General features: G+C 47.0%; 7 protein-coding genes across 7 annotated transcripts; 5 read left to right on the top strand and 2 right to left on the bottom strand.

Moving 5' to 3' along the window:
• Positions 1 to 1,255: 1,255 nt before the first annotated feature.
• INS49_002068 (uncharacterized protein) lies at positions 1,256 to 1,529 on the top strand (the record flags this gene model as incomplete). Its single annotated transcript, XM_043162886.1, has 2 exons — positions 1,256 to 1,458; positions 1,526 to 1,529. The coding sequence occupies 2 exons, from the start codon at positions 1,256 to 1,258 to the stop codon at positions 1,527 to 1,529; spliced, it is 207 nt and encodes a 68-aa protein (XP_043031392.1).
• A 560-nt stretch (positions 1,530 to 2,089) lies between these two features.
• INS49_002067 (uncharacterized protein) lies at positions 2,090 to 3,748 on the top strand (the record flags this gene model as incomplete). Its single annotated transcript, XM_043162885.1, has 2 exons — positions 2,090 to 3,550; positions 3,629 to 3,748. 2 exons carry the CDS (start codon positions 2,090 to 2,092, stop codon positions 3,746 to 3,748), a joined length of 1,581 nt encoding a protein of 526 aa, XP_043031391.1.
• A 1,012-nt stretch (positions 3,749 to 4,760) lies between these two features.
• INS49_002066 (uncharacterized protein) lies at positions 4,761 to 6,068 on the top strand (the record flags this gene model as incomplete). The annotated part of the gene is made up of 3 exons (XM_043162884.1): positions 4,761 to 5,261; positions 5,367 to 5,641; positions 5,774 to 6,068. The coding sequence occupies 3 exons, from the start codon at positions 4,761 to 4,763 to the stop codon at positions 6,066 to 6,068; spliced, it is 1,071 nt and encodes a 356-aa protein (XP_043031390.1).
• Positions 6,069 to 6,650: 582 nt separating this feature from the next.
• Positions 6,651 to 8,093, bottom strand: INS49_002065 (uncharacterized protein; the record flags this gene model as incomplete). Its single annotated transcript, XM_043162883.1, has 1 exon — positions 6,651 to 8,093. One exon carries the CDS (start codon positions 8,091 to 8,093, stop codon positions 6,651 to 6,653), a length of 1,443 nt encoding a protein of 480 aa, XP_043031389.1.
• Positions 8,094 to 8,855: 762 nt separating this feature from the next.
• On the top strand, positions 8,856 to 9,581 carry INS49_002064 (uncharacterized protein; the record flags this gene model as incomplete). Its single annotated transcript, XM_043162882.1, has 1 exon — positions 8,856 to 9,581. One exon carries the CDS (start codon positions 8,856 to 8,858, stop codon positions 9,579 to 9,581), a length of 726 nt encoding a protein of 241 aa, XP_043031388.1.
• A 576-nt stretch (positions 9,582 to 10,157) lies between these two features.
• Positions 10,158 to 10,864, top strand: INS49_002063 (uncharacterized protein; the record flags this gene model as incomplete). Its single annotated transcript, XM_043162881.1, has 2 exons — positions 10,158 to 10,321; positions 10,435 to 10,864. The coding sequence occupies 2 exons, from the start codon at positions 10,158 to 10,160 to the stop codon at positions 10,862 to 10,864; spliced, it is 594 nt and encodes a 197-aa protein (XP_043031387.1).
• A 624-nt stretch (positions 10,865 to 11,488) lies between these two features.
• On the bottom strand, positions 11,489 to 12,392 carry INS49_002062 (uncharacterized protein; the record flags this gene model as incomplete). The annotated part of the gene is made up of 4 exons (XM_043162880.1): positions 11,489 to 11,595; positions 11,821 to 12,105; positions 12,187 to 12,211; positions 12,303 to 12,392. The coding sequence occupies 4 exons, from the start codon at positions 12,390 to 12,392 to the stop codon at positions 11,489 to 11,491; spliced, it is 507 nt and encodes a 168-aa protein (XP_043031386.1).
• Positions 12,393 to 15,910: the final 3,518 nt, after the last annotated feature.

Here is a 15,910-nt window from a genome sequence, read left to right as displayed (position 1 = left end):
TGACTACAGCAGCTATGGTTGGAAGGAGCACTGCCGTAGCTGCTATAATCAACTAGAACTTCTGTCTTCGACTGTGAAGTCTGGTTTTCAACCTCTAGTACCGTAGCTTCCCTTTCAATGGCATGATAACTGTACTTTTCAGTGGATTGGCCGTTGTTGGCTTGTGCACATCGCCGGTACAGACCACGATTACCGGCAAAACGCCTCCATGACATGCAGGATGGGGCTTCCTCCCACAGCCTCACCACCGTGATGACACAACATCCAGGATGTGCCATGAGCTGCTGACTCTTATCAGCCGACGTGGAAATGCATCTCGGAAGAATAAAGACGACCACCTGGCGTTCTACTTCAAATGACATGCCCGGTATTGGTTTTGTGTGCTGCACACCTGCCAAGGAGTGCCCAGGGTAGAGCGCACCTTCCTCTCCGAACTGCCCATGGGGGTCAACACCACCTGAGCAGCTGATAGGCAGAACACAAGGCGGTCAAAAAACGGCTGCACCCGGATTCTGCCGCTGTGCAATCTGCTATAAAAGGTCTCGTCCCCCCTTGCGCTTCCCATGATCATGTTCTCTTCTCCTCCAGGCCGGACCGGAAGCCGCTTGGAGGCTGGGTCTTTAAGCGATTTGCTAGGCGCGCGAGGTGATGATGCTCGACGGCTTGGCCCCTTTCTATGCCGAAGAAGCCCTGCTGTCCGTCTCCTTCTCCTTGTCCCTACCCATGCACAGCAATGTGACGGCCGACTAGGAACTTGGGGAATTTGGGCCACCAAACATCTCTGCCTCATGCATTTTGGCCATGTTCCACTGCAACGGCTGCCGCATCACCTTCCCCAGGGTGATGTTTTGAGCCTCTTGCCTTCTTTTCAAATCGCAGTCCGCGACGTCCTGTCTCGCAAGATCTCCTGTCTTAGACGCTTTCAGCTAAGTCTCCTGGTTCTCATTAGAATACCTAGGTGCAAGCATTACAATGTTTCCTTTATCAATGACTTACCCATTAGCAACACCACTAAAAAGGACTTTGCCACTGATAACCTACACAGCACCCATCAACCATACTTCCTGGCCGCAATGGGTTTGCTACGTAGGTTCAGGGCTACAACTCCCGAGGTAAGCATTCTTTTTTTGAATTGCCAAAACCTGCTGACCACGACTGTAACCCCTTTTGCAGGAAAACCCACCTTCTACGGACCGTGAGCCCTCGCCGAAGCAACCGACCTTTCAGCCTAAGCGACCTTGTGGACTTTGACGTAATGGAGGATGCGCATACCAACAAAACCGATGCCTACCTCGACGGTGGCCCGACCCGCAAAATGCCCACAAGCCGCAAGCAGAAACGCAATTCCTTCAAGACCCTGAAGCTGCTTACCTTGAATGATGCAAGTGGGTCTCCAACAGAGGAGGCCGGCCGTAAACTTGCGGGTGACCTGGGCGTGGGGTGGCCAGCAAAGAAAGTGTCTGTAGAGGCAGTGAGGAGTGATCAAACATTATCAAGAATATTAACCACTGTAATTCTCCCTCAGATGATGGCCCTCTGACCTGACCTAGGATCCGGGCTGCTGGTACGGAGTACATCCTAATACCGGGCACGCTTGCTGTAATCCCCGCAGGGCAAGTTTAACCGAATTCAAGCAAGCCCAGTGAAACTCACTTTAGACTCACCCCCACCTCACTTTAGCACAGTCGTATTCTGGCCTCATAACTATTCTTGATTTAGGGGCAGCTTGACACGAGGGGTGAGTATGTAGGTACCTACCAGCCTGCCTAGGTATGCACGGCAGGGACCCTTGGTCGCATCATCGAACCGCCGATGTCGCTCCAGGCCCAGACCTGAAACCATGGCGCTCTCGCATGTCGTCTTCTGCTCACGGCGGCGGAACATGGGTCGCGGGCCTGATGCTCACTGTCGACGTCGACCTTGTTATTAGAATGCTGGCAGGCCCGCATCCTGGCCCTGTATCCAGCAGCCGCCAATGGTCACCGCCTCAGACACGAATTGACCTGCTGGCCTCGAGTGGGTGCACCAGCCCCAAGCAGCTCGCACGGTCATATCGTCCGTCCCCTGACCGGCCCAACACAACACCAACATGTCCTCCCCCTCGACGCGCTCGATATCCCTACCCGACCTCCCCTCGGAGCTTATCAGTCATGTCCTCTCGTACCTGTCGCCTTCCGATCTCGTTTCCATCTCCCTGACAAACCACGTACTCAGGGCCAACTCCCTTGCGGACCACCTGTGGCAGAGTCTTGTCCAGTCAAATGTGCCCGGCATCAAGCTCACAACTCCCAGCCCGTGCGCCTCATTCCGAGAGCTGTACATCGCACACGACCCGCGCTGGTTTCTGACAAAGTACAAGGTCTGGTTCTGCGACCGCGACTTGACCGGGAAGCTGGTTATCGTCCGCTACGATGGGCGCCGCGGTGTCATCGAGGGCTACCAGCTGTTGGCCAACCGCCCAGTAGCTTCCACCAGCACCAGCCACCAGAGCCTCAGCGAGCAGGAGCTGGTCATCCACGAGTTTGAGCCAGAACTGAAGCTTCACCTGGACAAGCCTGTGCTGCAGATGAGGGCCAACAGCCTGGAAAATGCCATCCGCGTGACCACCGGGCGGTCGCCAGCACCCTCAATCAAGGCCGCCTCCAGCGCAGGCCCCTTGCCCAGCAGGCCCTCGCCAGCTGTCGATCACGCTTCAACAAGGGTCGGCACGCCCGTCCACGTGAACAGATTCTCCGCCGAAACGCCGCTGGACAATAGGTTCACTGACAACATGTTCAACACCCTCATACTAGCCCGCTCTCTTCCAGACTCTCTGGCCAGCGAGCGTCAGCTCCTACCTTTTCCCTACGGCAACACCTGGCCGCCCCCTTCTATCCCTGCGGACACGAGGGTGTCCACGGGGGACCTGATCGGCCCTGAAGACAGGCCCACAGCCAGGCATGAGATTAACGAGAGATCATTCAGAATCCGCTCGTGGATAGAAATGCGGCCTGCAGGACTGCGTGGGGTGTCGATGGGTTGGATCGGGCCCTCTCTTCTTGGAGAAAACGACTGGCCTTCCAACAACGCAGTCTTTGGGCAGGCTTCCCGCGCCTGGCTGTCCAACTATATCCCTGGGATGCACCCTTCCATGAGCACGCACATTGGCGACCAGATCACCACGTACTCAACGCTAGATCCTGAATTATATACCCCAACTCTAAGCCAGCCCTGGAAGGGGATATGGGTTGGCGATTACAGCGCGCACGGGTGCGAGTTCCTGCTCATTACACAAAATCACCCGACCCCGTTTGACGAGGCGGCCTTTGATGCAACGCGAACCGAGGATGAGTCTGCCGCAGACTTCGAAAAGCGCAAGACGGACGCCAGGAGGTACCGGGGCCGTCTCGAGGCTATCAAGTTGACTGGAGACCCCAACGTACCGCGTGGTGAATGCACGTTTTTGGCAGAAGACCTCGGCGAACAAGGGCTTATCACTACAGTCGAGGAGGAGCCCTTCAGGGGCGCCAGGGTGGTCAGGAGCAAGGGCCACGTGGCCCAGACAGGATTTGTGAATGGCAAGTCCGCCAACCTTTACATGACGACACTGAAGGCTAAATACTAATTTGGCCCGATGTGAACAGACAAGTACATCAGGTCGCAGCTGCTCCTGATATCGGAGAAGAGGCTCGCCCAGTACTGGGTAGGATTTGGTCACATCAGTTTCTTCGAGAAGGTCGACATTGATCAATTCCTCGTGCCGGACTAGCGACCGTCTATCAAATTCGAGAGTGGCTATGAGGTATGATGGGCTCTGGGCCGTCGGCAATGCGACATGGGACGTGATACTGTCTCTGCATTTGTCTTGATTGTGTCTGCGGGATGCTGTCGGACGGTGCACCCTCAGGGCCTGGACTGCTGCATTAGGAACCGTTGCTGCACCCGCACTGGTGACCGGATGCGCCCCAGATTTATACAAGTCTGGGCGTGGATTTTTCCAGGTGAAGATACTAAGTGACCGGGCTCTACGTGCCACCACTCAGAGCCTACATGTGTAAGTAGTGAGAGGGGGCCGTGGATAGGCACCCAGACCCGCGAGATTCTGGTGATTCACGGAAGCATACTGCGTGTTACAAGACGGTTTCTTGGAGCATTAGCATATGCGGTGGGCTGCCTATACCAGCATGGCCGTTCCACTTCCGCAGCACGACCGTTCAGAGTCACGAGCCGCGCACTCGTCTCCGCACAGATGCAGTCGAGAGAGTGAGACCCTCGAGGTGACTCGGTGCTGGCTTAGTGGCCAACCAGGTGGGTGCTTCGGCACCTAGGAACGTGTTTGGACATGGAGCAGCCTGGTAGTTTGTACAGTAGTAGACAGACTAGACACACACTCCATGGTCTACCTACCTTGGGTACCTAGGCCAGCTAGGTAGGCAGTCTGTAGGCAGTCTGTAATTGTGGCATTGGTCCAGCCGTCCGTCGTCTCGGGACCCACCGGCGGGACCGACGTCATGCAAACAAACCTCGACCGCAAACCTGCCTGAGTATAGCGCGCCTCACTCAACCATGACAAGCTTTGCTGGCAATTGCTGGCCGGAATCTTTCAACCTTTGAACCCGCTTGAAGCCCCACCCCCACTCTGACTGTTGAAGCCCGTAGCACCCAATCAGGCGTACACCCACTGTGTTGAACGCTGCCGTCCTGCTCTTCACTCACCCCGGCCCGCAGGCCAGCAGGCATATCTCTCCGACTCCCAGCTGCCGAAGGCAAGGCGGGCATCAATGGCGGACAAGTACATCCTCAGGGTCACAGCAGGCCCATCATATGACCTGGCAGACCACACCGAGGTCCCGGTGAACAGCCCCACGCCAGTCAAGATCAGCACGGAGCACATGGACGTCGAGCTCAACGTGCGCATACAAAATTACCATGGCCTGCCGCGCAACTCGCCAGCAACCTCCCCTTACTTCGACCAGGAGCCTCACAGCAAGAACAAGGACCAGTACAGCATTGCATTCCAGTTCACCCCCAAGGCGCCGGGACCTGCCAAAACCCCGGTAAATGCCGAGCACGTCGACCCGGACGACCGAGAGCCAGGAGGAATCTCTGCCTCAGACCTCCAGTTTGGCAATGACTTTGACCACCCCATCCGCGACCGCCTCCCACCTGGCTTTAGCTATGCCATGAAGATCGTGAAATGGTGGATCGACCCAGGCCTGGACGGTGACCCTTACGCTGACAGCCCGTATCTCTTCGGGCCCGCACTCTCGTCCTTTAACCATGTCCGCGTCAGTGAACCCCCCAGCGCTCTATCGGCACCCTCCTACAACGCTCCTCCCTGGCTTCCATTTCCACTGGCTTTGCGAAACTAACCCCGCGCGCTGCAGGTCGGCCCGGCTGTTCTTGACGAGTCCAAGGGTGGGCTGTGGGTCGAGGAAGGCGGTGACCAGGAGTGGAGGGAAGACGTTGGCGCACCTGACGATGCCAGGGCGAGGATGAAGTGGGCATTGCAGGAGGACAGCAAGGAGGACTGGGTATGGGAGTACGGGCGGACATATGCGGTGGATTTCTTCAACGCCTACCTGGACTTCAGTGAGTTTGCGCTGAGGCTTCCTGGGTATGCCGTACCAATCATGAAGTACTGGGACGGCCAGGGGCTGAGGTGAGTATTTCTTCTCTTACACTGGCGTGTATCCTTTCCAAATCCTGCAGTACTGCGGGTTGTCGTCGTGGGCTTGCTTAGGTTAACGTGTATGGCTTGCTTGTTCAGGAAGAAGCGCTCACATCAACTCAGATACGTTCTTCGAAACAGGAGCACCGGTCAGATATTTCTCACCGTTCTATTCACTCTCTATCTCAAGGAGGATGTCAACGAGGATGGCACTCTCGAACCCGAAGCCAGCCGCGCATACACCTCACATGCGCCTGCCACGGCCGAGGACCAGGCTGTGACTGTGAACAAGGAGGACGCCAACGAGCCTGATTTCGACGGGGAGGCAGCACTGGAGCAAGCTAGGCGACACCTCAGTGACGTCGACCTACATGGGCAGAAGACCGTGTCAACGGACGAGGGGGACACCGTAGACTAGGCGCAAGGGGCGCGCGAGTATGCCTCACGCACCGAGTCATAATCGACTCCAGTAGAATAGTTGTCCAACCGTATAGGGCGGTCCTCGCTCCACATGCTGTGGCATACCAAAGTACAAATAGAGTAATACAGTGGTTGTGTCTGATGTCATGGCATTGAAATGGGGACCCAAAAACATCGCTGAAAGAACATCCACGGGTTCATTAACGCCCCTCCTCTATTTATGCGAGGTGAAGAAGGGGGGGGGGCTAATTGGAATCATAGGGGTGTTTGGAAACTACAGTTGGAGGCGAACACATGTAATACCTTCGGCCGAACGACTTTTTGGGACCAATTAACACGGGAAGCATCCTCGCAACCCTCAAGCCATAACAACACTTCGGCGTCTGGCCGTGCGTTGACGTGATTCAACGGTGGTTTAATTCGGCACCGAGGAGAGGTGACGGATTGTGTACACATGGCATTAGAACGTCACATCAAAGGCAGTGACACGCGACTGGACAAGACTCGGAGAGTGGCCATGAACAAGCACCTATCCAATCCTGTTTGATGGGTATCTAGGGGTAGGTGCGACACCTGGTGATTACTTCGTAGCGAACCGTCGAACCGTCTCTATAACCCTGCTGTAGTCATGACTCTTGTCGAACACCTGTGCATGGTCCAGCTCGACCCAGAGGAGCTCGACTCCTGAGCTTGTCAGGACGCTTGACCCCTTGGCCGCCTCTAGAACCTTGCAAGCCTCATCATCATCATCATTGATGAGGTATCGTGCCACCGCCATGGTGTCGACGATGAGATCGCGCGACGAAAGGCAGACGGCTGCTTGGCGGCCCGCGACCAGCTCCTCCTTGAAAATGATGTTTTCTCTCCAAAAGAAGTGCCGCCCCAGGACCAAAGCGATTCCTGGATCCATGCTCGCGAGGTACCACAGCTGCCATTCGTTGGCAGTCTGGGGTGTCCTCCTTGTGAAGTTGTAGGCCACATCCGGTAAGTGTAGTAACAGGGTGACCGGATCAACCAACATGACACCCTCAACTCTCAGGCTCAATTCCGAGTCGTGCAAGACGTGGGTGGCCATTACGGTGCCGTAGGAGTGCCCGACGAGGACGAATTGGTCTATGTGGTGGTGGCGGAGGATCTCCTTCAGGTGCCGTAGGAAGTCTGGCCTTGCCAGGATATTGGACTTGGTCAGCCGCATGCTAATAGGGAGGATCTCAAGGGCGATTATGGGGCTGGTCGATGGGAGCGAGGCGAGAAATGGAACATAGGGGTGGAGGCCGATGCCAATGCCGTGGAGAAAGACGATCGGAAGAGTGGGCGAGATGCCCGTGGTAGGGCTCCGAGGACGACGATACCAGTAGCAGAGCTCATCGGATGGTGACTGTCGTCTGACCAATTCCGCCGAGGCCAGCAGGCGAGGCGGGAAGACACGCAGTAGGTTTGTGCGCAAGGGCGAGGGCCAGAAGTCGAAGCCGTGCCATAAAAGGTGGCAATGGGTGGCCGAGTCAACCAAGCCGACGATGATGTACCAAACCACGCTGCGATACCTGGTGGGCACGTGGTCGAAGGTCAGGCGCATGGGCACAGCGCGGCCTCTGCCGGGAGCAAGAGAGCGGCCGAGAAGCTCTTCAGTCTCGTTGATGTATCCCTCGAGCTCGTCCTCGATCTCAGGGGCGACACTGTCGCGATCGAAGAAGGCCCAGAGCAGAAAGTCCCTGACGTTGTCGCGCTTGATATCGTCGGGGCGGGCGCCCAAAGCCCACAAGCTCAGATAGCGTTCGGGATCAGGCACATTCTCCAGGCAGCGCTGGAAGAGAGCCTGTCTGTCGACATTGTGTGGCGGGTGCCTGGCTCGACACGACAGCCGACGCTCAAACGGTCGGAGGATGAGGAAGTAATAGAGCGCCTCAACCGGAAGGAGCACCCAGAACGGAGGAGGCAGAAACGGTATGATGCACGGTAGGTATGTGAGAAAGAAGACACAGACACGGATGAAGACCAACTCATGGGTCGTTGGGTTGAGCATCGCGCATGTGGTCTCTCGGCGTCGCCGTCTCCGTCTCAGCCTCGGTCCCCCTGGGGTTAAGACGCCTGGCCTGTGGGGGTGGGGGCAGAGAATATTTGTGTCAGTATGGATGTTGATTGTGATCTCGATGGTGACGGTGTTTGGCGGTGACTGCGGCGATGGCGATTGTGACGGTGAGGTTGAAGGGCCAGGAGGGCCAGCCAAATATTTCCGAGTCTCTGGGCTACCCTACCCACGTTGCTTGTCCGCTTGGATTTCCTTGTGCGGGACCGGCACTGACATGGGGAGTGCCTGGGGAGTGAGTGCCTGGAGGTTAGATACCCAGGTAGGTACCCAGGTAGGTACCCAGGTAGGTAGGTACCCAGGTAGGTAGGTACGCAGCACACGAGCGCGACGAGTGCCTGGGTCGCACCGGGCGACGTGTCTACCATGAAGTGCCTCGCACCTCAGCAGCCCAGGACGTGGGGTTCTTTCTCCCTCCGCTTTATTTGGAGGGACCGTACCCACAGGTACGGCATGGTACTTGGACTCGTTGGGTCAACCATCTGTGCATCCGCCAGCGTGCCTGCCTCGTTTGACGCGTCTCTCTTTGAGGCGGCTGCCGAGGTATGACGTTGCACGCAGCGGCCTTTTCTGTTATCTTGACCATCTGATAAGACATGTGCTCTGGACAACCCACACTACTGATAGCATGGTTTAGTCGTGCTTGGCCCCTGCTCCGACTTCTCACTGACTTCAGTTCACGCGCAGTCTACCTCCAGAATGGGAAGCATATCAATCCGCAAACACATCCGATGGGGCGCGGAGCCTCCCTCTGAACCCACGTCCACCCTGGTTCTCACCTCCCCGGGTCGCCGCTTTGTCGACATCAGGGTCCTCACAGTGGCGTCTCACACAGAGCCAGGCTACGAGAGCTTTGGCTCTCTCACCAGAGACAGGCTGGACTGGGCATTTGCCGGCACTTCGTCCTCCGATAAGGTTTCCCGCGCCGACGGCAGCGAAACCACGCACTCTGTCTTCAACCACTGGATAGATAGCCGCACCACCGAGCCACAGCTTGTCCGCGATGAAGGCGACATGGTCCCTTGCCCAGGTGGCTTGGCCCTTGAGGTTGGAACCATGGTCAATCCGGCCACCGGCCGCATGACAGCGTACGAGGAGCTCTGGCTTGACAAAGTACCAGCCCCTCGCAGCGCCCAGAACCCCAAATGTGTCGTTTTCCAGCTACTGGACGAGCCTGGTGCGAAACGCGGGCAGTTCGTCTGTTTGGGTCACTACGCCCAGGGCGTATTACGAGTTGGAGACACCTTCACCGCTGAAAGATGGGTGTGGAGCGAGAGTCATTCCAGATGGGAGCAGACTCTCAAGGCTGGTGACAATCATGACCACCTTGGCTTTCTGATCGATGGGCGCCGGGGGCCCGACAAGGTAGGCGAACAGGTGGAAGGTCCTATGGGGACCTGGACGGTCATCGAGTATTGCACCTAGACTGCTTGTATAAGGCACTTGTTGGTCAAATGGGAGACTATTCTACAATACTTGCAGCTGGTGGCCGGCTGAACGAAACCAGAAGCCTTGGAAAACACGCCGCTGCCCGATTTATTGGCAAAATCTGAAGACCGGCTGCTAACTAGCGGACAACACCCGGATGGCCACTAGGCAAAGTCCTAACATGTAGTCTGTCATTATGGCTCTTGTAGGCGACCATGTGCCAGCGTCGAGGTCGATAAACGGATGCGGCCGTCGACGGCGCCAGCTCGAGGCTTGCCAAGAAGAGAAATCACCAATTCATTTGAGACCAGCACTTCTTTCTATGCGAATTCTGCAGCAATATTGCCAGTTATCTCTATATTAATACTATGCAGATGCCCGGCTCTCACGACTCCGCTTTCTACTCTACTTCCTGATGCTCACCTGGGTCCTTAGCAATCGTACTTCTTTTCCACTGAGCATCACCGTCCACGACACAAGGTATCCTCAAGACAACAACACACCTCGAACCGCGAGACCATTCCCCAAGCCATCTTTCACATTTCCACCACAAGAAGAGCACAAGCCTTCGAAATGGAGAAGTCCAATGCAACTGGGTTGATTTCCGCCGTCGTCAAAGCCGCGACAGATGGCCCCGGGGCCGTCAATAGCAGCACACCACACCCCAGGATACCAGGGCCCGGCGACCGCCCTGTCCAGCATCCTATGGTTTCAGTATACATCATAATAGTCGCGGTGTAAGCCCCTCCAATTCTTCGTATTATTCTCCAAGATTTTGTCCACTCTGTTTTGAAGGCTCTACTGCACCTTCCACTGTGGTACTGTCCAGCACTGACGCTTAGACGACCAGGGTCATTGTGTTTACGCTTCTCATATGGCGTGGTGTCCACGAAAGTCTGATGGCGGCACGTGCTAGACGGCTCATCCCCAATGATCCGGAGCACACCCATAAGACAACTAGTTTGTGGATCAGGCTGGTCAGGCTCGCCTGGACTGGTGTCAAGGCTCTCTTCATGTCTTTCCTCAACATCTTTACCAAGACATTTTGGAAGGATATGTGGAGCGACACGAAGAGGACCTTCTCTCCCCTGTCTTCATGTGGCATCTGTCTAAATGCTTATTTTTGCGGGCTCGTCTGCAACCCAGACACGGACGACGATGTTACCATGCCGGTCACAGAGTGGGACAGCGCTGTCGTCGCCCAAAGCTCCATGACCATGCCCAAGACGTCGACTGTCCAGCGACCCCTCCCTACAGTTGTCGTCGAGGAAATGGTCTGACCAAGTTTTTGAGTGTCTTGCTGAACAGTACGCATTTCTCCACACGGATGCCTATCCCCTTTGTATCATTGTCACTAACAACACTTCGAAGTTGTCAAGGAGATGCAACATCCCGATACTTCTTGGTGGACTGGCGGGCCCAGGAGTGGGCGACCGGGATGGAGCACAGTACACATCATTCTGCGGAACGCTTCGTTGCGGCCTCAACCGTGAGTGCCGTTCAGCGGAAGAATCGTGGTGATTGTTCGAGAACAACACTCTCTGTTGTGCAGCCAAGACACCATAGTTGTGCCATCTTATATGCAATCAAGGTTTGGGCGGGCTAGACTAGTTCAAGTTTCATCTGTTCTTTCTCTTCTGTGTCGCCAGTGCATGTCTGGTGCAGTTCCGACAATGATAGGCCCAAGAAGAGTACAAGAGCTGCTTCAAGAGCGGCAGTAATCGGGCAAGGGACTGGGTAGTGAGTTGGTCAAGCAATCTGTCTGCTCGAGTTTGCTAGAACAGTTCAGCACCATGCACACACTGTACTTGTGAATCTGAGTCAAGATGGCGTGGTACAAATGTGTCCGCAGAACCCGTTGAGAACAGAGATGAGAGTGTTCCTAAGACACCAATCATAATCCTTCACTTCGTTTCCGTCTTCTTCTCCGCTTGGTTCTTTTCATAGATCCAGTCGTTCAGTCCTTTCCGGTTTCTTGCAATCTCCACGGCATAAAACTGCATGCGAGGCACTGTTGAAGGTTAGCATCTGCTCATCTAACCGCCTGACCATATCAAATGACCTGGCTTCCTCAGATGCTTGTGCCGCGACAGGGAAGAGATCTCCTGTCCTCGGTAACTTGAGCTGGAGGGGATAGCGGCATTGTAAGATGCCGATATCGCTGAGTCGGGGTGCAGATGGACGCGTAGGGAGCAGGAGCAGGAGCAGGAGCAGGAGCAGTGTCCAGCCGACTCACCAAAGATTGTGCCGTGCTGTGTGTATTCCTCCTTTGGACTTGAGCGCAGCATGGTGCCAAAGCTGTAGTCGTCGACCCTTTTCTCGTATGCCATCATGAAATCACGCCACCGCTTCTTTGCCGTGGGGCTCTTGAGCTTGTTCTCATCTATCGTCTCGGCAGGGTCGAACTCGGGGAAGTCTTTGCAGAGGTGGTCATAGATTTCGTCGTCAATCTTGGTCAGGCGGAGGGTACTGCCCTTCACCTTTTCTAGGATGGCCCAGTATGTCTCGAGATGTTGGACAGCTATGGAGAGGCATGTCAGATCCTGTCTGGGTCAAGGTCGTGGGACTGGGCCGTTGTCTGGCAGGCAGATATACACCCTACCCTTGACAGCAAATTGCTTTTCAATCTAGTGGCCACGGGTCAGTCAGGTAGGCCCTAGGCATGTCGTCGGCACGTCTTCCCCAGATTGCCAAACCTGGTTGTAGTGGAGGGCTTACATCCTCAAGATTATCTGCATCATTGGCATTGAAGTTGGCCGGCACAGGCTGCGCGCCAGCCATAGAGCTCTGGATCAGGTCGTCAGCCATTTTGTGATGGCAGTTGTCGAAATGCCACAGGCTGTTGGCAGATTTGCAGAGAGCAAATTGCAAGTTGGAGACGAGGAGCAGGGCAAGACTGAGTTGGGGTTGAGGTTGAGGCTCAGATGGGGCACTAAAGTTCCCCGATTCTTGGTAACAGTGGCCCAAGTGACTGGAGAGAGATAGCATTTGAAGCTTTGATGGCGGGGCACCTGGAACAGGATGTCATCGACAGGGATGCTTCACACAGCTTTGGCTGGCAGGGCTGGTAGGGCAGGGTAGCCAGGTACAAACACTTCCAGTGATGAATATTCGCACCCGCAAAAGCGGATGGTGCACCGGTACATTACTCTCTTATGCAATCTGTCAGATCCAACCAACAGTAAATGTACCGTGATTAGATGGGTGCATGGTAAATTCACTATGGAAGCAGTAAATTCATTAGGAAGATGGTAAATTCACCTAAATTCACTAAGGAATAATCAACATCATAATAAATGCCTTAAGCATTAAGATTTATAAATTAAAACCAGCCCTTATAATAAGCTAAAATTAAAATAATTAATAATTAAAAAATTATTATATTAATAATTAAAAATAATTATATAATATAAGGATTTTATTATAAAAATAATATAAACTTTAATAATTAAAAGTTTTATTACTTTAAGTTATTAAATAATATATTTAATTACTTAAATATAAAAAAAACTTATAATATTTTATTAAAGCTTAATAATTAAAATTATAAATTTAAGTTATAAATTAATATATAAAAACTTAAATTATATATTTATTAAAAAAATCTTTTTTTATTAAAAATATTAAGTATTTATTAATAAAAATATAAAAAAAAATCTTTATATAATTAAATATTATTATAAGCTAACCTTAAACTCGCAAAAATAAAGGTGCTTAAATAAAGTTAATATTTAAAGTATAAAGGAAAAGGTTTATTTTTTGTTTATATTTATATTAAAGCTTATTCTTATAAAGCTAAAGCCTATTAATTAATTATTATAAGTATAAGTTTAAACCATAATATATCCCCTTTCCTTAAATTAAGGCTGTAAAAGGGCTTTTTAAAGGATTAATTATATAATAAAAAAATAAAAAAAGCATTACTTTAATTATAAATTAAATATTGCCTTTTACTTAATTATTTAATTAACTTATAATACTTTAATTATATTATTAAGCTAGCTTATATATTATTATAATTTTATTTTTTTTATACTTTATAATTTAATATATTAATTAAAGTAAGTTAATAAAAAATAATTATTTAAATATAAGCTAATAATTAAATTAATAATATTCTTAAAATCTTTTAATTTATGCCTTTTATATAAGCTTTTTTATTTAAAACTTTAAGTTTATAAATTTATTATATAATTTATAATTAATTAATATTTAATTATAAATAATTTACTTTATTAATAAAAAGTTTTTAAATCTTAAAGATTTTATAATATTAAATTAATTAATATTAACTAACTTGCTTTAAGCTTAAGTTAATATTAAATTAATATTATTTTAAACCTTATCTTATAAAAAAAATTATATATTAAAAATAACCTTAATTAAGTGCTTTTTTTTATTAAGCTTAATTAATAAAAGCTATATATAAGTTTTTTTATAATAATTTAAATAATTATATTTATAATAATTAAATTAATTATAAATATAATATTTAACTTTTTTTATTAAAATTATTATAATATTAATATTTATTGCTTTATTATTTTAAGGTTAAATATTATTCTTTATTATTATAATATTAAAAATGCCTTTATATTATTATAAGGTAAAGTAAAAAGCTTTAAATATTTTTAATTATTTCTTATAATTAAGTTTTATTTTTATTAAAATAATAAATTTATTAATTATAAGTAATATTTTATAATTATTTAATTAAGCTTAAGCCTTAATTATATAAAAAAGTTAATTAAAATAAGTAAAAAAAATTATTATTATTTTTTATAATATTATTATAATATAATTAAGCTAAGTTTAATATATTTTTAATTAAAAAAATTCTTAAATATAAAATAAATCTTTTTTAAAAAGCTTTTTAATTACTTTTTAAATAGTTTTATAAAATTAATATAAAATAAGAATTAATTATAAAAAGTTTTAATTAATTAAATATTTAAAAAAATTAAGTTCTTTTAATATTAATTTACTTTTTTATTTATTATAAACTTAACTTTTATTTTTTAATTAATTAAGTTATTAAACTTTCTTAAAATAAAAGCTTTTTAAAATAAAAAAAAGGTTAATAAATTATTAATTTTTTTAAGTTTTATTATATTAAACTTTATATAATTATATTATAAGTTTATAATATAAAAAAACTTTAAATATATATTATAAATTAACTTTAAATTTATAAAAATAAAGGTATTTAAATAAAGTTAATATTTAAAATATAAAAACAAGATTTATTTTTTATTTATATTTATATTAAAGTTTATTTTTATAAAGTTAAAGCTTATTAATTAATTATTATAAGTATAAATTTAAATTATAATAAATATTTAACTTTAAATAATATTTAATAAAAAAACAATTTTTTTAAATAATAAGAAATTTATTTAATTATAATATTAAAAGTTTTAATTAAAACTTATTTTAATATAATAATAATAATAATAATTTATTTACGTTATTTTAAATTATTATTAGCTAAAAACCATTTAATATATAATTTCTTTGCTAATTTACTTATAAGGAAAAACTATGTTAAATAGTTAAAAAAACCCTTATGTTGCAATCTTTTTATAATAATATAACTACCTATTTACGTTATATTAAGTAATATAAGCATTATACCTATACTTAAAAATCCTTAAAAAGGGAAATTTTTTTAAATTTTATAATTCTCTTATAAAGTTTTTAACTTATTTATTTATTATTTTTTAAATAAAAAGATAATAAAAAATTATTTATATAAGTAGTAAAATTTAAGCTAAAAAGCATAAATAGCTATAACCCCTTATTTATTTTTCTTCCTTTTTTCTTTAATAATATATTATTCCTTAAATAAGTTCTTAGTTATTAGCAATTTTATAAAGTACTTAAGTACTTTATAATAATATTACAACCCTTTTATAGCCTTTCCTTAATATTTCTTAGCTTTATATTTTTATTATTATTTTTATAATTTATTTATAATCTTTATTATATTAAATAATATTAAAGATATAATTAAAGCCTTAAATTAATATTTTTGCTTTTATTTTATAATCTTTAATAACCTTATTAAGTTCCTTAATGAAATTAATAATAATAATAATAATTTTCAAGTAATTTTAATATTTTCTTAAAAGCATTGCCGTGTTAATATTATAATCTTTAAGAAATTTAGCTTTAAGGGCACTACCTTAATTATTATAAAAAGCATTATTAATAATTTTGCTATAATCTTTTAAGGCCTTTAAGGTAATATTTATAAATATAATTAAGCTTAATTATATCTTAACTTATATTTAAACCTTTAAAATGTTAAAGTAAGTTTTTAATAA

Source organism: Diaporthe citri (assembly GCF_014595645.1).
Source record: "Diaporthe citri strain NFHF-8-4 chromosome Unknown scaffold_1, whole genome shotgun sequence".
NCBI lineage: Eukaryota > Fungi > Ascomycota > Sordariomycetes > Diaporthales > Diaporthaceae > Diaporthe > Diaporthe citri.
This window is presented reverse-complemented; position numbering and strand designations above follow the sequence as displayed.